Source organism: Gopherus evgoodei, chromosome 13, assembly GCF_007399415.2.
Source record: "Gopherus evgoodei ecotype Sinaloan lineage chromosome 13, rGopEvg1_v1.p, whole genome shotgun sequence".
Taxonomy (NCBI): domain Eukaryota; kingdom Metazoa; phylum Chordata; order Testudines; family Testudinidae; genus Gopherus; species Gopherus evgoodei.
The window spans coordinates 15837531-15857747 of record NC_044334.1 but is presented as its reverse complement, the minus strand read 5'-3'; the positions used below and the strand labels follow the sequence as shown (position 1 = coordinate 15857747).

The 20217-nt window shown below is 37.5% G+C and overlaps 2 protein-coding genes across 5 annotated transcripts in view; one reads left to right on the top strand and one right to left on the bottom strand.

Annotated features, from left to right (window-relative positions):
- ZDHHC8 (zinc finger DHHC-type containing 8) overlaps positions 1-3843 on the top strand; it is a 245272-nt gene extending 241429 nt beyond the window's left edge. The window contains exon 15 of the mRNA XM_030583134.1: positions 1673-3843. Within this exon, the coding sequence (XP_030438994.1) occupies positions 1673-1823 (151 nt within the window). The 3' untranslated portion in view covers positions 1824-3843. The remainder of the gene's footprint in view (positions 1-1672) is intronic.
- Positions 3844-4678: 835 nt separating this feature from the next.
- The window catches only part of ANKLE2 (ankyrin repeat and LEM domain containing 2), a 33507-nt gene continuing 17968 nt past the window's right edge, over positions 4679-20217 (bottom strand). For 3 of the 4 annotated variants that reach the window (XM_030583130.1, XM_030583128.1, XM_030583132.1), the window contains exons 5-13: positions 19764-19952; positions 19328-19450; positions 18695-18761; positions 17817-17998; positions 15901-16007; positions 14610-14803; positions 11460-12243; positions 10256-10387; positions 4679-6892 (exon numbers count right to left, since the gene is read on the bottom strand). In XM_030583130.1, the coding sequence (XP_030438990.1) occupies positions 6652-6892; positions 10256-10387; positions 11460-12243; positions 14610-14803; positions 15901-16007; positions 17817-17998; positions 18695-18761; positions 19328-19450; positions 19764-19952 (2019 nt within the window). In that variant the 3' untranslated portion in view covers positions 4679-6651. Of the gene's footprint in view, positions 6893-6933; positions 6989-10255; positions 10388-11459; positions 12244-14609; positions 14804-15900; positions 16008-17816; positions 17999-18694; positions 18762-19327; positions 19451-19763; positions 19953-20217 lie in introns of those variants that run through there. The other variant, XM_030583129.1, reaches the window with a different exon arrangement.

Sequence of the window (20217 nt, the reverse complement as noted above, 5' to 3'; positions counted from 1 at the left end):
GCACTGTCTCTAGTCCATTACAGCTAGGAAATCGGTTAACAGATTTGAAGTGAGTGGAGGGGATGAGTGCCTGGTTCTCTGAGCAGCTGTGCTTACAACATATGATCAGAAGATTAATCTACAGATATGAAAAAGGGATTTTAAAATAATTTTCAACATCCACACTGAATTAATTCTGAAGTAAAAATGAGAGACTAGTACAGATTACTGAGAATTGGGACTCATTTTCTAGGTTTTATATTAACATCAGATCATTAACACTCTCCTAGGCTACTCTGATTTTTGACACAACTCAAGCATGGACTGCTGTCAAGAGAAACTTGAATACAGAATGTTGGTAGAGTAATAGAAAGTTTAACTTTATGCATGTATTTTGAGGTGGCTTTCAGTTGGACTCAGCCTTGATTACATGCATATCCAGTGGTTCATATTGCCTTAAAATAGAACTAGCACCTTTGTGTCAGCAGTTCAGGATTCCTGCACCTAAATAAATTAATTTTCCTAAAGCATTTTAATGTGGGGGTAGGGATAAGGGGGAATCTTACTGCTAGGGCATCAAGGTGGCTCAGGAACTGGGGAGGGATAGTTTTAGGTCTTTACCTACCACTCTGTACCCGGCTACCAGTTTTCTCTACAAGCTCTGGCCTTCTCTACCTACCAACTCTCCACAGATGAGGACTCTGCTTAAATTATCCTGTGGCTTCCCTTCACTTCATTCCCTCCCAGCTTTCCCCACCTCTAAATGTAGTTTAAGATTAGTTTGACCTCTGCTGCAAAACATTTTTGCACGCTTTGGGAAGACACAATATAAAATACCTTTTATTGGTCTTGATGTTTGTGGCCACTAATGGTTTGGCCTGCAGCAGTCAAAGCTATAGTCTTACTCTGGCATAGTATTCCAATACTGCTGCCATCTTCAGTTAGTAATTTTGGGGACAACCTATCCTATATGAGCTGGGAACGGACTGCTAGACAACAGCCTCTACATCAAGTGCATGATATAGTTTGTCATTTCCTCCCTGAGCATCAGCTGCTTGTTAACTATCTTTCACTTCAAAGATTGTAACCAAAGTTGAAAACTTGTCTACTGGCTCCTTGGTCTTGAATCTAGGGCAGCTGTCATCTTGTTTTATTAGGTTACTCAAAGTGCTCCTGACAACAGGTTTTTTAAAGCTTTCCATGTCCATTTGAACTAATCCGATCTACATTAATCATCCCCATCTGTTGCACTCTTATAAAAGCCTGCTGGAGTGGCCACTGATTAACAAAGCCATATGCTTTCCTGTTAACTTTGAATTTATAGCTGTGACTGCACAGTATCAACGCTTCAAAGATAGCAATAGGCAGAGATTCTGCATGTGAGCTGCTTGGTGTACAGCAGTGATTCTCAAACTTTCGTATTGTTGACTCCTTTCACCCAGCAAGCCTCTGAGTGAGACCTCCCTTATAAATTAAAAATACTTTTTATCTAATATTTAGCACTACTAAAATGCTGGATACTGACAGCTCATGGCCCCCAATTTGGGAACCACCAGTGTACAGCTTCACAGTGGTGATTCTCTCAGAGATAGATAGAAGAAATGATAGACAAGAGTGCTGTCAGATGCATGCTAATCTTCACATATGCTTGTAGATTAAACCATACACTAATTGTTTTTGTTTTTTTAAACAGAGCATTACAGTTCCCTCCGGAAGGCTGGCTTCGGATGTCCCTTAATAATGGCAGTATAACCCACTTGGTGATCCGTCCTAGTGGCAGAGTGGCACTTAGAACACTTGGAGACACAGGATTCATGCCTCCAGATAAAATCACACGCACCTGAGTCTGTGCAGGTGATGGCCACCTGGGAGTTGTTTCTGGTCTCTCTGCACTAGTACATCCAACTATTGTACCACTAAATTTCTATTTAATGCTGTTTTAAAATTGTACTTTAAGCCTTTCAGTCCAAAAAAGATGAATGTGCATTTCTTCAGGGTTCTATGGACTTTACTTAATCACTTCATACAATGAAGAGTGGCACCTCCCTGCTCTGAGGTGTGGAGTACGAAAAGACTGATGAAAGGATATTTGTGCTCAACTATTTGAGAGCACCACTTGCTTGTAAAGTGAATATTACTCTTCCTTATTGAGCTTTTGGTGAACTGATTCCTATGCTAGAGAGGAGTATGATACTAGTGCTTTTCCCGGTTGAAGTTACGTACATGTGTGTGTTTAGCAGGCATACTAAAATGAGGAGAGAAGTATACAGCTCTGGTGTTAAGTTTAATGCTCCCTGCTTTAGAAGTTCATTCCCCTATTCTGAAAAATACTCCTAGCAACAGTATCTCTCACACATCTTGCTCCAGAAGGAAAGTAAATGGTAAGCCAGTTTTATTATACATCCTTGTCCTTATGCCTGAATGGGGCTTGGGGTAGTGACAGACTGGTCAGTTAGTAGAGGGCTCTGCAGTAGATTGTTCTCAAAGCTTACCTGCATAAGACAAGCACTAACAAGCAGTCTGCCTCCATTGAGCTTCATGTTGCCCTGGACTAAGCTTATCAAATAGGGAGTTAGGTACTTTGACACTGTCAATTCCTATATACCTTTTGACACTCCAACCCTGAGTGCTAAGTTTGGGCAAAATTCTGGTGCTAGACTGATTTTTTTTAATAGCAAATAAGTGTGGGAAGTTAATGTAGTCAGGTGAGAACAAGGATCATGCTAATCACTGGACGTTTTACAACACAAGCTTTTCTTGAAGAAAATGCTAGGTACTCACCTTGGCCTTGTCAGAGCCAATATGAAATTTTAATCATGAGAAACACTGCCTAGCAAACTGTGCAGCTGAAACCATGAACTTTTTCCAGGCTGTTTAAATTGCTCCAACTGCAACAGAGACAGATGGCTTAATGAAACAGGTTACTAAAAACAAAACTTTTCATATACAAAGGGGTATGGCAGATGGTCTTCAGCAATCACTGCAAGAAATTGGAATAACTGTCAACTTTTTTAAATTTTGAATAAAAATTCAAGTGGTCTCTGTGTGTACCTTTGAGTGTAGCAGTCATCACATTTGGAACAAATACTGCAAGCCCTAAGAGGGAAGTGTATTGGTGAAGTAGCATGACATTTCTACATTTAATCCCTCCAATATAATAGGTTGCTTTTATTAATGGTATTTGTGTTAGATCATGAACCAAATGCCTGAAACAGCATATGCTTGTGTTCTACAGATATATGGGCATCTTAAAAATCCCCCACCCTATGTAATCAGTAGCAGAATGTCTATTGCTGAATATTTTGTGCACTTTATTCCAGCACATCACATACACAATATTGAAAGAACCATAAATGCATGCAGGGTGGAAGGCAAGAGCACATACAACACATTTTTGCACATGTACAGAAATCAGCATTTGTATTGGCACTAAGCTTTAAAATCAAAATAACTAAATCCATATAAGACAAAATTAAGCTGGCAATAGCCTTATTTAGAGAGTACAGATTTTGTACTATTAAAATACCCCCCTCTGATCTGAGCATAAATCTCTCCCCCCAAACATGGGTATTTCTTTTAAATGTCAACAATCAAGACAAACATCTTTCAGGTTGTGAAATGTTTTCCAAACCTATAGTTTCATGTCCCAAATTGAGGCACCAATTAAATTTCATCATAGAAATGAAACCATGGTATCTCAAGGAAAGCTACTTCAGTTTTGCAACATGGATACATATTCCCATCCACCTATTGCCCTAGGACACCTTAACTACGTGTTTACTTTGAATAGAAAGAATAGCAGCTAAACCTCAGCATTTTAAAGTCATGCTTGCAAAGGGTCTTTTGTTGTCAGAGGTCAACTACTAAAAACTAAACAAACAGTCCTAATCTAGAGTTAGAGGGTATGGCTACACTTGAAATTTAGCTTTGAAGTGTGAGTGTGGTTAGAGAGAGCTCTCCCAGCACTGCACGTAAACCACATCCTTTATGGGTGTAGCTTGCAGCACTGAGAGTGCACTGTTTACACTGAGGCTTTACAGCGCTGTATCTTGCAGCGCTCAGGGGGGTGTTTTTTCACACCCCTGAGCACGAAAGTTGCAGCGCTGTAAAGTGCCAGTGTAGCCAAGCCCATAGTGTCTTCAACCTCTCCTAGAAGATCTCCCATTGTGAATGAACAACTTGCTATAGTTTTAAATAAACTGAAGTTCATGTATTATAAATTTACTTAAATACAACCACATTGACTAAAATGCAAATTCAATAAGGCATTTGTTGCTAAAAAATGCTCTCTCCCAGACCCCCGTCCACAACCCCAAACAAATGTTACAAACTGGTAGAAGTTTTTGTGCCAGAAATTTGCATTTGAATACAAATAAAGTATAAAAGAAATGGACAAACTAAAGCATCAGTTTCTCAATCTCCTGATTTTGTTTTACCAATGTTTTTCTTAAGCTATTTCTAAACAGGAATGTAGAGCCTATATCCGCAATGTAAGTGGGCATGTCCATCATCTAGAGGCCCATAGCTGCCTCAGACACACACCGATGTTGGAAGTACTGGAAAAAAATATATGCAGTAATCAGTGTTAAGGTTTGTATTTTAACACCAATACAAGTAATATGTGACATGTTTTCAGCTTTTACATACACACCACCTGTGTATGTGTAATATTTAAGCAATGAGCTGGATAGGCTGGATAATTACTACACACAGTCCAGAAAGTTTAGGGAAATGGATTTTTAATAAGTTAGAAGTTAAAGCAACTGAAATGTATGTGTGATACAGACTCCTCCCGCAACAAAGATTAATAGCAACTGGAAAAGTTACCAATAAAATAGGGTTGTTTTTGTTTTGTTTTTTGGAGGCGAGTTCCACAATAAAGCAACTTGGGTGGATTATATTTGAATGGTGGTCAGTTAGAAGGTAGTGGCTCATTTCTAACATTCAGCTCATAGGAATCAATACATAATTTCCATTTAAACCACTTATAAACACAGTTCCAAAACATACATCTGTAATTGCAATTTCATCAAAACAATAAGCTCTAGAACAAACCTTTAGAATACTTTTCCATTCAGAGTCTTGGAGGGGAAAAACTACATTTTAAAGTCTCATGTAAGTGGATGCCACTTTTAAAACCACAAACAAAAATGCTAATTTAAAAATGTTACAAAAAGGCACTATTAAGCTTTAAGTGCAGTTTTGAAGTTTGTACCAAACAATGAATATATTCAGAAGTATACAGTGTGTGTGTCAGAAACAGTCATTTTACTCTAGTGTGCAATAGCTACCAAAGCAGCCATATCTTGTTGAGTTTAATCCAGCCTCTGTGATGTAATAAAGGTCCCACAGTTGGCTAACAATATACTATGACATCCCGGCTACTGTTAGGGTTCCTTTAGCTACATATGCATCTTACAAAAGCTCTTTGAGGTTCTATTTTTTCCTTGCAATGGGGAGTAGTGTTTTCTACTCCCATGCCTCTGGTACCTTTGACCAGATGTCTATCATAAAGATTATTTTTAATTCTGTGATAGAAACTATAATAGGGAATTACACTACTGAAAGCCTTTTCTTAAGCAAAAACAGAACTATCAAAATCTACACTCTGTGTGTCTGTTTCAAGTTTAGAAACATTTCCATATAGCACTATCACAAGGGTTCATCCTTGAAGAATACTGAGAAATTATTTTTCATTGTAGCTAACAAAAAGGTAATTACTGTATCTTGACTACAGACAAGAATTTGTATTTCAATAAAAACAATGTCTTAGTCCTTTTAACATTTAGGAAATAAGAAACCACTTCATGAGTTTTTGTTTAGCCCCATAATATATCACATTAAACTGAACTATTCACATACATCACTGGTAAACTTACTTAAATTATTGCTGATGTGCTTTTGTGTAATTACTAGTGAAGTCTGCAAATGGCAAAAGCTTTTGGGGGAAAAAGCTGAGCTTTTATCTTCAAACTAACCCAACCATAAATCACTAAATTCTATAGTGCCCCTTTTCTTAAAACTCCAAATCTGTGATGTGTTTTTATTATCCTCAGAATGAGAAGTGACCCCTCAAAGTCTCTGGCTGATCTTCATTTTAGACATTTCTTAGTGTTTAGACTGAACTGTTGTCTATTGGGCAGTGGGGAGTCAAATTCGTACTCGAACAGGGAAGAGGTAACTGCCCACGTTAAACTTTCAGTTCTTTAATTTGATTTTTTTTCCTGTTGTAAATGAAATATGAATGCATTTGACTTCCCTTTAACCTAGAGTTCTGTTTATTGATAAGATGCTTCAAAGTTATCCAGGCGATAAAAATGCATCTCTGGGTTCCTTCTGACTATCACATTTGGCCTACAGTAACCACCACCATTTCTAGCAGGAATCACTAAGTGAAAGGTTCAGATCACTGCTCTACTGTTAACAAGAATAAGGGTTATTCACTGTATAACTACTGGATAAGAGAACTTCTCTAACTTCTTGCAAATCACCAGTAATCTATCTGGTACATGAAGTAAAGACATTTATTTTTTAAAATGTGAATTTGTCCTCGAATGAGGATAAATAAATAGCCAAAGACACTTCCTCATGTCACCTTAGCAATGCTACAATTTTTTCCCTCCACTCTTAAAATAAAAATATAATTGAAGTCCCAGGAAGATGAGTTATGTTCTAATGGGAAGGAGGTTTTGACAAGTGATGCAGTTTTAACAACAGTATATTGTTGGCATATGCTGGACTGTACCGCCCAGGACTCCCAAGATCTGGAAAAAATGAAGCAACATTGCCATATTTCCCTGGGCTGCCCAGCACCGGACTATTTCTTCTTGGGCTAGAGTACGTTGAACCATTTGGTGGGCCTGCTGCAACAGACTGGGACTTGAACCTTCCTTTCAATGCTGGACTTGGCCAACTACAGAAAAATAAAAAGAATCACCATATGTATAAGAGAACACCATTCAGAAAATCTTAATGGGGTGAAAAGCAGGCTCTCGCTAGCACCTGTGAGCTTGATGGAGATGCATCAGAAACACAACAGATCAAGAGAGAGACAGGAGGGAAAGAAAAATGAGGGAGCAGCATATTAGATCACAAATGAATGTGTCACTGAAACTAGCAAATGTCTTTTGCTCCAAAATGGCTAATTATAGAAAATGCATTATTTGTGCACATTTGGCCAACTGCAATTCAACACCCACATATAATAGGAAAGGACCTGCTTATTATCTTGTTTCTATCGCTGATAACGTGATAAGATTTAGAACTCCTAAGCACAGATGGCCAGCCTACCACAAAACATCAAAGCAATAGCAGGTTATCTTTGTTTTGAAAAGCTCAAAATAACTCTTCAGCACACCATCACTTACAAGACTATGGACAAAGAAGAGATTTGTTAAAGGTGGCTTTGGACCAGTGATTTTGTAGGTTTGGCCATAGGAGAGATGGTATTTTTGTTTTCCTTTTTAAATGCAATGTGTCCAGATGCAACAGAAATAAATACATTTTCTATGGACTAAATGTTTACTTGTTTAGAAATCATAAAATTCCCTCTCTAATATTATTTAAATTTTTGAATAATCTAGGATTACTCACTTTGGTTTTACCAATTACTAGTCTATCATACATAACAATAATCTCATATGACAGTATATTTTTCTAACAAAGCAGAAATAGATTTTGCAGATAACGCTGTCAGCCTTAAAAAGGGTAATGAAAGAGTTAAACATATTGTAAAGCTTTTAAAGACTCCAAAATCAATAATATATGTTTAGATTCAGTTGCATGCATAGGTATTTATTTCAAAATGTTTGAATATCCGTTTTTTCTTACCTATCCAGAACTGTACTTCCAGGTTCTGTTTTTACTGCCAAAATCTGACACCGAGAATACTTAAGCAGGGCATTATTCTGTACTTCGTGTCTCTCACTGAGGTGTTGCTGGCACTAGCAACACTTGAAATGGAAATAGAGCAAACTTTGGTCTTGCCAAGTAAGTGAAAAAAAACTAAATTTCCAAATATTTTATTACTTACATTAAGCACCAACTTTGTGCTGGCAATGTACAAAAGAGAAGATAGCTGTCTTATAAGATGCTTTAAAATGTAAATATATTGGAGTAAATCTAAACATATTATTGATTTAGGATTTTAAAACAACTTCTCCCACTCCTTTAAAACTGAGTGTATAGAGTAAGAATCAAAGCTACATAATACATCAGCTTCTTCGAAGAAAGGATTCACAGACATTAAAAAGTTGATTGCTCAACGCAGACACCTGAAAGTTTACTAAAAAGCAGGAAGGACTTCAGCTTGACTAAAGTGTGACATTTGTAAATAGTTTACTTTTACAATTGCCTTTTGCTGCAACAGCGTGACGGTTTTTGAAAAGCGTCAACTGTTCACAGACAGTATGGCAACCCAGGAGAGAACAAAAACCTGTTTCCACACTACTTTAATCATAGACAGATCTCCCACATACATAATTTAAACATACACATCTGCAGGTATCAAAACCTGCATCTAGTATGGCAGGGTAACAAAATGAAGACATCTAGACTGTATAATCTAAAATTAAAAATTCATTTGATACAGCATATTGCATAATCTTAATATTTCAAAGCAATTCTATTATTGTATTACATTGCACCACTGATTATGAGTTAGAATCAGGTACAGTAACTCCTTGCTTAAAGTCATCCCAGTTAATGTTGTTTCATTGTTATGTTGCTGATCAATTAGAGAACATGCTTGTTTAAAGTTGTGCAATCCTCCCTGATAACCTTGTTTGGCAGCTACCTGCTTTGTCCACTGCTTGCAGAAAGAGCAGCCCATTAAAGCTGGCTGGTGATGGCTTGGAACCAGGGTGGACCGGCAGCCCCCATATCAGCTCCCTGCTCTCCTAAGTTCCCTGTGTGGCAGCCACCCAGCAGGCTATCAAATGCCGGCAGTTCAGCTGTCCCTCTCCCCACTGCCATGTGCTGCTCCTGCCTTGGACCTGCTTGCTGTGTCAGGGGAAAGAAAAGGAGGACTAATGTCAGGGTGCTCCTCTCCCCCCTGCTCCTGCCCTGGCTTACTGAAACTCCACAGAGCAGGGGGTGGACACGACAGGGCTCAGGGCAGAGGGAGACTGCTGGCAGCAGCAGCTATCTCCACTTGCTGGTCTACTTAAAAAGGCAATGTACTTAAGAGTGTGGTCAGCCTACTTAAAGGGGCAGTGCAAATCTCTATCTTATATACACACAGGGTGTATGTCTCTGTCTGCCATGCTGTCTCCCCTCTCTATTTTTGCTGCCTTGTAGAGTGTGAGGCTACATTAACAACGTGTTAACCCTTGAGGGCTCAGCTGAGTACTAGTTCATTTCGCAGTCAGGGATTCCCTGGGAAATATCCCACACTTTGACTCCATCACATCAACCAAGCTTCACAATCATCATTTCTGTGTATAGTATTAAATTTTGTGTTTAAACTTATACTGTGTGTCAAGTATCAGAGGGGTAGCTGTGTTAGTCTGGATCTGTAAAAGCAGCAAAGAATCCTGTGGCACCTTATAGACTAACAGACGTTTTGGAGCATGAGCTTTCGTGGGTGAATACCCACTTCCTCAGATGCATACTGTGTGTGTGTGTGTGTGTGTGTGTGTGTGTGTGTGTGTGTGTGTGTGTGTGTGTGTGTGTGTGTGTGTGTGTGTGTGTGTGTGTGTGTGTGTGTGTGTGTGTGTGTGTGTGTGTGTGATATAAAAATAAAATACAAATATCTTTTGTCTGGTGAAAAAAAATTTCCCTGGAAACTAACCCTTCCGATTTACATTAATTCTTATGGGGAAATTGGATTTGCTTAACATCGTTTCGCTTAAAGTTGCATTTTTCAGGAACATAACTACAACGTTAAGTGAAGAGTTACTGTACTGCAGTGACTGTATAAGCAAATGTGGCAGCCATTACGTGTTGAGTAATAACAGAGCATTCGGCATCGTGAGACTGGCCAGTCCGGCAGAATTAATTCTGACACTCTGCATGTTTTACATGGATAGCTTTCTGAGATATGATGAAGCAATTTGGCTTTGATACCTAATCTTTTGCACCAGTAAGCAGAGCTATACCAGCAATGGGTATAACCCCAAGTCTTAATTTAAAATACATTAGATGCTATAGAACGGAACACTTTTAATTTAGACTTTTGTATAGGATTGAGCTTAAAATTCTAGCTGCTAAAGATGTCCTGCCACAGACACACTAAAAACTGTTGCTCTTCAACTCACTCTTGAATTTACATAAATACCTTTGCCTGTCAGAAGAAGAGTAGGACTGTACAGCATTCTTCCATTTGTAAGTAATGGGGTATTTCTGTGGGTCAATTTCTACTCCTTCTACAGCTGCTAAGACATCACTATCCAGCTTTGATGGTTGTTCCCTAGAATATAAATGGAACTAGATGAAAACAGAGCTGTTAAACTTTTTATACAAGATAATTTCCCCACACCCCAGTGTAGATATTTTGAAATGTTTCTAGTAGGTAAATACGTGCCAACTGGATTAGTTGCTCTTCACATTCAAATGGATTGTTTTCAAGCATATTTTGAAATAAGAAATAATGCCCATCCATAGGGACATTCAATATGCTTCACTGGAAGACAATATTAGCAGTCAGATCAGAGGCAAACTTGGAAAAAGTGTCCTTAAATTCAGTTTCATATATGTTGAGAACGTGAAAGCTATTTAGCACTTAATCTAATTGAAAGTAGGCCTATAAATAGCATTTGAAAAAGGAACCATTTAAACTATTTTGGTTAAATGAGTAATTGATAAGTTCACAACATGGGTGCAGGAACTGGGGGTGCTGCAGCACCCCCATGTTTTTACTTGTGGCTCTGCTGCCACCCTGTGTCCAGGGCTCCACTGCTGGCAGCCAGGGCCCCAGCTGCAGGGCCAACAGCCAGGGCCCCGGGCCGGAAGCGGGGACCCAACATAAAACGTGGGGAGCCGCACTCTTAGTTCAGTGCCTATAATGTCAGTTCCACAGCAATGGTCCCGAAACAATGCAGAACCTTGTTCCACATACCCTATGAAATGGTGCAACGTTTTCAATGTGCACATTAGGCATTTAAACTTTAACCGAACACATTACCAGTAAGACTGATTGGTTAACCGGTTAACGTTTTACATCCCTAATTGAAAGGTTCATCAAGCCTGCCTGATGAACAGGAGCTAGCTCACAGGCTGAAGAGTCTGTTTGAAACCTTAGTACTGGAAGAAAACTACAGAGCTCTTTTCTTCATACCCAAATTGTTTTACATACAATCTTCAGAGATCATGAAAGGACTGCATATTTACTGTAGGAACTACAAAGCATTTTAAGGAAGTATTTTTTCAAGTGATTATAACTGGTGTTTGAAACTTTTTTGAAGAATGTCTTACAGCAAGGTTAAGAGCATATGGAACTACTTTTGCATGTATGGACCAAAGGACAAAAAAGTAATTCATACCCAAAGAGGAATAACTTCTTTGTATTTTCATTTGTTGATGGAGTCTTCAAAAGAAATCTCTGAGAAGAGGGCTCTTGACACAAATAAGCAGCACACTCAGATTGCACTGCAAGACTGCCAAGCTGCTGTGTGTCTTTGTCCCAAATACCAGGGTCCAATGACAGTCTTTCAGCTTCTGAGGGTATTTTGTTTTCTGTCCTTAGTTTTGTATCTCCAGGCTTTTCCGTAGTAGCTGGCTCAGAACAGCTTGCCACAGAAAGTGCTGAGCAGGTTTTACCCAGCTGGTCCTTAGATATTCTGACCTGGCTCATTCCTTCAGCCAAAACTTGCTCATTCTCAGTTTTTGCAGTGATTTTGTTCAATTTCCCCACCAAACATTCCCCTGCCACTGCTTGGCCTTGGAAAGACAGTCTTTCAAATTCTGCCATTAAATTGGAGACTGGGGATATAAGGCACTCCTCTCCACCATGTGAATGTTTTCTGTCACTAGTTATCCTCTCATTAGTTACAGGGCTGCAAAATCCATTTTTGCTGGATGAAACCTCCTTCTCGTAATGCATGGACAGGTCCGACGTTTCTATAATGTTTACTTTGTGCTCCATCGACAGGATGTCACACTCCGAATCTCCAATAGCATCTATACTCGATTTCTTAGACACAACAGGAGGGCTGTTCTTCCGTGCTGCATTCTGTCTGTTTTTAATTTCTTCCAAGCTCATGTCATCATCATCTTCATCTAAAAATGCTCCAACAGAAATTGAATTGCAGCATTTTTTACTTTTGCCTACAAACAATTTTAATAAAAAAGATATAAATAAGAGGCTTGACAACTGAAGTCCTATCTGATAAACTAGGAGCAGCCCTATGGTCTTCAGTAATTCCATTATTACATGTATGTATCCATTTATGGAGACACTTTTATAATCAGATGTATGTAACAGTATTAGTTAATCTACATAATCTTATCAAAAAATATACACTTCTTGTTAGCAATTATCTTTTTTTATCCTATTCATCTGAGAGATGTTTCCTGTGCATCTCACTTAAAGTGCCTGATTCACAGAAACCGACCAAGTTTCAAGATAAATCAGAAGGCAGAATACAATGGCAAAAAGATATAGATAGCAAGCTAACTATTAAGTTTACCATGTCCTCCTACACACCAAAAGGTTCCACTGAAGTTACATTGGCACAAAGACAAACCCACAAAAGAAGCTGAATTAAGTCCTCTTGTGAATAGGTCCTTTTTCCAACAATAGGCAATGATATATACATACACTTTACAGAATATATTTCTGCAACATGGCCCTAGGTGAGCACACAAAATATTGCTGATCCCATTTCTACTACAATATTGCAATTAGAGATTACTGAAAGGTACACAGGAGTTTGGTAGAGTATATCTACATTTTACTGTTGGAGACAAAAAAGTGTCCACTTTTTCTATGTTAAGGACATTAAGAGTGTGTGTGAGAAAGAAATTTAACATTGGACAAACCCTTTCCTTTACTGTAACTGACTTGGTCGATGATTAAGCTAGGAATTTTATCAAAGTATCTGCTTCAGCATCAAGTCTGTTGATCTGAGAATGCAGAACTGTAGATGTTAAAGCGGAAAAAATGGCAAAAGCAGCTCTCTTTCTTTCCAGGTCCACCTCTCTCAGTACACTAGGACCAGATGCCACATTCATGCTCCTCTGCAGACTTAGCATAGGATCACTTCACGTACGAATTTGTTTGGATAGAAATAATTAAACCCACCAACAGCCAACCAGGAGAAATTCTGTAGGGCTGGGTTGTGTGTGCACCCACTCAAACTAATGAAAAGAGACACTGGGAACAATTGGTGCAGAGAGACTTGTATAGCCTTGGTAACAGGAAAAATACTTCCCTAATGGGGAACCACTTTGAAAAGTGGTCTGTGCCTACAGCTGGTCAAAAAATCTGTGTCAAAACAGATATCCATCAGAAAATGCCATTTCAACAAAACCAAAATTTACTGTGAAATCGTATCAATTTCAAAGAAAATTCCTGAAAGAAATTTTCTGAAAAAAAAAATAAAAAACCATTTGATTTGATTTTGTTTCAGAATTGTTTTCACTTTTATATTATATTTATATTGTTTACATTACTTCATGATAGGTCAAAGTCATAGCATAATGTGTTTTAATAAAACTGACAAAATTTCAGCTACACTGCAACAGAGACACTGATCTAGAAAACAAGAAAAAAATGTTACTTCATATACACCTCTACCCCGATATAACACCAATTTGAATATAACGCGTTAAGCAGGGCTCGGGGGCGGCGGGGGGAGGCTTACACACTCCAGTGGATCAAAGCAAGTTCAATATAACAGTTTCACCTATAACAAGGTAAGATTTTTTTGGCTCCCGAGGACAGCGTTATATTGAGGTAGAGGTGTAGATTGAAACAGCTGCCTTTAATATTTAACAATATAATATTTTGACTGTCATGACACGATGTCATACTATGCATTAATGACATCATGAAAATGTAAACAGGAAAAAACCCAAAATTTTCCAACACAAAATTGTTTAGAATGATTCTCCCCCACCCGCAAATTTACATTTTGTGGGAAATTTAAAAAACAAAAAAATTTGTTTTTGTCCCTAATTGGAACAAAACTAATCCTGAAAGATCAGCATTTCCTGTGAAATGGAAATTCTGAGTTACAACCTGTAGCCCATTTAATTGATGAAAAAGTTTGGTTTTAGGCCTTTGTTAGTGTCTCCCCTCTGCCCACAACTGGATTGAATTATTTCTGCCTTAGAAAGCTGACTGTACTTCAAAGGAATTCCGAAACATTCCGAGTGAAATCCTGGCCCCACTGAAGTCAGTGAGAATTTTGCCATTGACTTTAAAGAGGTTAGGATTTCAATCCAGAATCTGTAATCCGGTGAACAACAGCATGCAAGATGGATAGTTTAATGAGATATGATCTCGTAACCTCCCACACTTCTCTAAATGAATGTTTTTACATTGAAAGTAGAATAATATTTGAGTAATAGATTAATATCTGCAATCCAAAAAAAAAAAAGTTTTAATTAAATGTGAATTCCAAGCTCTGCTCAAAGTTTTTTCTTAATGTAAATCACTTTGTTTATAACAATGTTTGCTATTTTCTTACCAGAAGGATGTGGAGTTTTATATCTGTTGCACGTATCATTTTCTCCTGTTTCTTGCTGAGCCTTTTCACTCATTTCCCGTTGACTCAGGTATTCTTCTAATTTTTGCAACCCCTCCTGGGAAGACAGATCAACAAAACAGCCCAGAAATTCCCAGTATTCAACCCACGGGAACCCCTGCTCATGAGCTAACTCCCTGCAATAAATAAAGATAAAACGAATCATTTGTGAAGACATCATATATTAGTATGACAATAAATATAATGAACATGTTTTATCAGCTATTTCTAGACCTCTGAAATTGTGAAACATATATAAGAATTCTGTAACAACCAAGTTCTGCACCAGCAATAATATATATCCTTCTCTACAACATACCAAGTGTTATCTATCGCTAATTTCTTTCCTTTATAGTAATCCTAAAGTTTTACTTATTAATTGTAAAAATGCCTCAGATTGTGATTTTTTAAGATGACTGTGTCTAGGCATCAGGTGGAGAAATGAATCAATTATTGGCATAGATACTACTTAGTTGAAGTCAATCAACAATCTTTTTTTTTTTCATTTTTCAGAAAAAAGGGTAATTTTAAAGAAAAGATAAAACCCACTCGTTTTAAACAAGCTTAGATGTCTTGAAGTTTTTACATTTGTGTGCTACCACAACACAGAAAATCTATCTTTTGTGGTGAGGATCCATGCATACCCACATGGATCCTCACCATGTTCTGTGTGGCTGGAGAAAGGATAATGGCATACCTTAACATCTTTTTCCATTTCACCAAACTTTAACAATTTCCCAGCTTCCAGAAAATGTAGGCAGTGCTCAAATCTATTACCAATTAGTTGACAATCTGATTTTCAAAAGGACTAAGTCCCAATTGTTAGCTTTCTCCCTAATCTGAAATATTCTGAGAAATAATTAGACAAAGGAGTAAATGAGGTATGAGAAAAAAGTTCTGGACATAATGTGGGTAACAGTTAAAAAATGTATTTCTTCTCCCCTTCCAGAGTAGTTAAATAGGTGGCCTACAATGTGCAGAACTAGATGATCACAATGGCCCCTTCTGAACTTACGGTCTATGGGTATCATTTTTTGAGTGAAAACATTTTTTATTTACATAAAAAGTACAATAAGGACCCAAACAAAATATACATTGTAAAATGTTTGTAGAAGAATTTTTGCTTTATGCAGCTTATGTTAACCATTAGTGTGCCTTTAGTGCTGGAGTTTTTTAAAATAATTTTCTGGCTTATTGCTAACACACATCTTTCATGCTGAGATTTTCTTAGTACCTTCCAACTCTTTCAACTCCTCTTTCTGGATCGGATTTCCTGACATTGTGAAAGAAGCCTGCTCTCTCTCTAGGTGGAGTTTTCCAAAGCCTGCGAAATTCTTCTGCCTTCAAAACAAATTCAGAATGTAGACAATAAAACTACAACATGCACCTTTAAATACACTGCAGCTAAAATCTCTACCTAGAAGTTTTTTTGCTTCAGAGATACATTAAGTTGTTCAATGATGAATTTAGCTGTTCTTCAGCTGAATATAACAATTCAAGTTTAGCTATACACATTGCTCAACTATACCCAATTACAATCTGTGTCTTTCATTTTAGACACAAAATTTCACCCCATCAGACTTAGTTTATTACTGTACATGATTGGTCCCATAAGCACCAGCTCTTGAAAGTGATATTAGGCATAACTATGAAAAAAGTTACCACAATTTAAAGCTTCCATTATTAATTTCTGTACTACAGCGACTCACATATTGGGTTGGACTGACTTTTCTAGATTATCTGTTATTGCCTAACGGCAACCTCTTTTATAGCTACAGGGTGTGGTATATCAGTATATCCTCCTGGGAGAATTTTTTTTTTTTTTTTTTTTTTTTACACATTGTACGTGTTTTCTAAGGCCTTGTACACCTAAGCTATTTACATTAATTATTCAAATTATTCTCCGGGTAATAGCACAGAATGAAGTCTAATGCCTGGTGCACACCAGAAAACAAAATACATACTTTAGTTTCTAAAATGTTAATTCTGTAAACTCACCTACATTTTTATCTCATTACATGTGATCCAGCCAACATTAATAGCTGAGTGCTACGTTTAGACTGTTACGAGTATATGCCTGTAGCCTAAAATAATGCACTCTCTCTCATGTCACAACTCCACAAGTTTTCAAAGAGTAAAAATTTTGAATTTAAATGAATAAATAAGAATGTAACCAAGAAAGGCTATTTAGGAGGAAAAACAGCACACATTCTCAGTAAGTCTGACACATCAAGTGGTCAAAGGAAAAAACTCTCAACCATGTGTAAGCTACTGGTCTGAGTTAAGTCTCTTCCTCTAGCTCATCAACAGATGGCGCAGACAGCTCACTCATACCAGTCGTACATCTTGCTGGTGACAACACCTGCCAGAAGGGTTACACGTGTTAATTAGTATTTCTAAAGGTGTCAGACTACAACATACAGATGATAAACTGATGAACTGTCCGGATTGTATACAATGATTTTTGTAATAAAGATAAATATTAATATTTAACTGCTGTCATTATGATTATATTTTCCTATAATTCCATTAGGATTTATTATTTTTTCAATTGGATAAACATTTTACTAGCCTACTCTAGCAAGATTAAGTGGTGATAAACTGATTCAAACATTTAGTATCAGTTTTTAGTTAGAATATTCTAGATCTTTTGGCATTTCTAGCTTTGTGTTTTCATTTTCATAAAAGTGATAACAGTTACCTCTAAAATCAGTTTTAAATTCAGGCAGGGGAAACCATGGCACTTATATGCAAGGACTGTACAGATCCAGAAGATATATCAAGAGTCATCTGCGCCTCAGAATATTTAACTATATCCCAGTAGGAAAACAAGAGTTTTCAACTATTTTTTTATTTTTACCACCTTTCCCCACTTAGCCTCCTCAGATACCAAAGCTCCACAATAATCTGTTAAGAGGGTTCCAAAAATAGTACAAACGTTACCACCTCCACCCCCCACTCGGCATGGTAAAATTCCATGTTTTTTCTGGAAAAAAAGAGAAATGATGCTGAACCCTCAGTGGGGTCTCCAAAACTAACAGGCTATGCCAATGAAGGAGCCATCAGCTTGGGCTCAAATTACTATATTTTGAAAGCCACAAAAGAATTAGGAAAGCATTTGGTTTTATGACATCTTCATTATATCCTTACCTTGGAGGGAGTCATTGGGCCTGCAAAAGCTCTCACTGACAAGACTGGATCTTTGGGGCTGCCACTGTGTTTAGGTAAAGCTGTAAGGGGGTTATCATCTGATTGATCAGGTGACCAAGGTGCACCAATCACTGGAGCTGAGGAATTGCCTTCTGCTCGCAAGAGTGGCACATAATACCGACCTAAAAATAAAATGTGATTTTATTTTAAGAATCTAGTGTTACAGTTGTTTGCTGCCTCTTTCTGGAATATATTTAAAATGTCAGTACATCTGCATGCCTAGAAATTTGCCTTAATTTCACTAGCAAAAGTCTTCATCTTTTAATTAAAATTCACTGCTTCTAATACCTATTCAATGCTGAAGATTTTATTTTAGGTCCCTTTCTCACAAAAAAGGAATTGCTGTACTGACATATCTGCTTCCTGAGGATCTTTAGCACTTTCAGAACCAACATGCTGCGAAAATGTACACCCACATATCTGGCATTTAAGGACAACCACTAGGAAACAAGTTGAATCCCTCACTTTATGATGATTCCTTATGCAGCCTTTTGTAATTGAGCAGTCTAAAAATCTCTGCCTCAGATTCCTCATCAGTAAAACAGGGATAATATCTACCTCACGGGTGTGAGGATTACTGTCTATTCTATAATCTCTAAATACTGATCAACAGGTCATCCCGTTTCAGACATTCTTCCTGTTCCTTGGTAGCACTGAAGTTTCTCTCATTGTAAGAGCACTGTATGTCAAAACTAACTGGGCAACAGGAACACTACTAAACATAAATATGTAAGTATAAGACAGAATGACAACCAAACTAGCATTTTTGGACATTGCATATACAATGAAGATTACGTATTAAAGCTCTGAATACAAACCTTTCAAATATTCTCTTATTTTCTCTTTCAGTTCCATTGATTTATTTTTGTTTCTTTCACAGATTACCTGTTAGAAGAAATGTTACTCTTAATTAGCAAAGCCCTCAACATTATGCTGTAATTCCTATGCCCATGTCTTTTTTTGAAACAGAAGGGTCCCCTGCTCCTTCAGACATATCATCCACACACACACACACACACACACACCCTCCTACATACTGCTTTAAAAAAAAAAACACAAAAAACCCACAACACATTTGTCTTTCCTATAAATACGTTTTCTGTCAACGTTCCAGTAAGAACTGTATGATTTGCCTCCACCAACGTGGAGTGCTGTTACACCAAATCAAAACTTGCAGCTTTCACATTCAAATCTAAAGTAAAAAGTCCTTTGTTGGGACAGGCCATTAAATATAATACAACTTGGAGGCAGGAAATTCTAGGGAGCCACAAACTAGAACTAGATGCAATCAATACTAAACATATTCCAGCACTAGAAATGGTATATTCGAATCCTAATCTACCTACATTAGTCAGGGGATCTGTGGTTGAACCCTAAAAATCAAGAATTATATTGACATACAGCTGAAATCATCACAGATCTGCTTTCAGTGTGGACGTAGAGAAACTTACTTCTGCTGGAGTTTGACCATACTTGTTTCTTGGATTTTTTACAATGTCTGGATGCGAGGTAAGCACATTAACCACATTCAGATTCCCAAACTTGCAAGCAAAATGCAATGGAGTATCAAATACCTACAACACAGGAAAAAATATATATATACATATACCTTCATTGAACATTCCCAGCTTCTCATTCATTACCCAGACTTAGTATGTATTTGTAAACATGATGTGACCAAACACACACAATTATTTTTTCCATTCTAAAAATAGAGCCATCACTATGATTAATCTATAGGGCTCTTTAAAAAAGATTTTTAAAAAACAAATCAGGACACAACTTGTTAATTTCTGTTACTAGAATACTAGAAGTGACAATGGTCCAGGATACTCATGCTCTCCTTTTCATAACAAATGAGTGCCCTAGCAGATATTTAACTCTCACCATTTTATCCGGCGTATTAAGGTAAAGGTCAACTATATATCTAATGCGCTCCTGCAACATTACTTCATCATCGTCTGGATACATGAGCCGCATAAATTCAGGATTTTCCAAAGTGTCTAATAGCAACTGGCTGATACCAGCTTGATTCTCCTTGGCAGCAACATGCATGACATTATACCTACACCCTTCCTGAAAAGAAAAACACAAACATTAAGAACCATTTGAAATCTAAACAGCTTGCTTCCCTTGCTAAACTTAATTAATCTGACAGCAAAAACTAGCTATGGGTGTATCATTCAGTCTTATTTTTAGATTTTTTGCTTTTTAAGGAAATATTTTCATGTTAAAACAAAAGTACAGTAAAAGCTCTTTTATCTAGCACGACACCAACTGGGAAGCTCTATAACCAGCATTTCTGATCAGTACTGAAAGTCTGGTTTATAGTGGCGTTGGT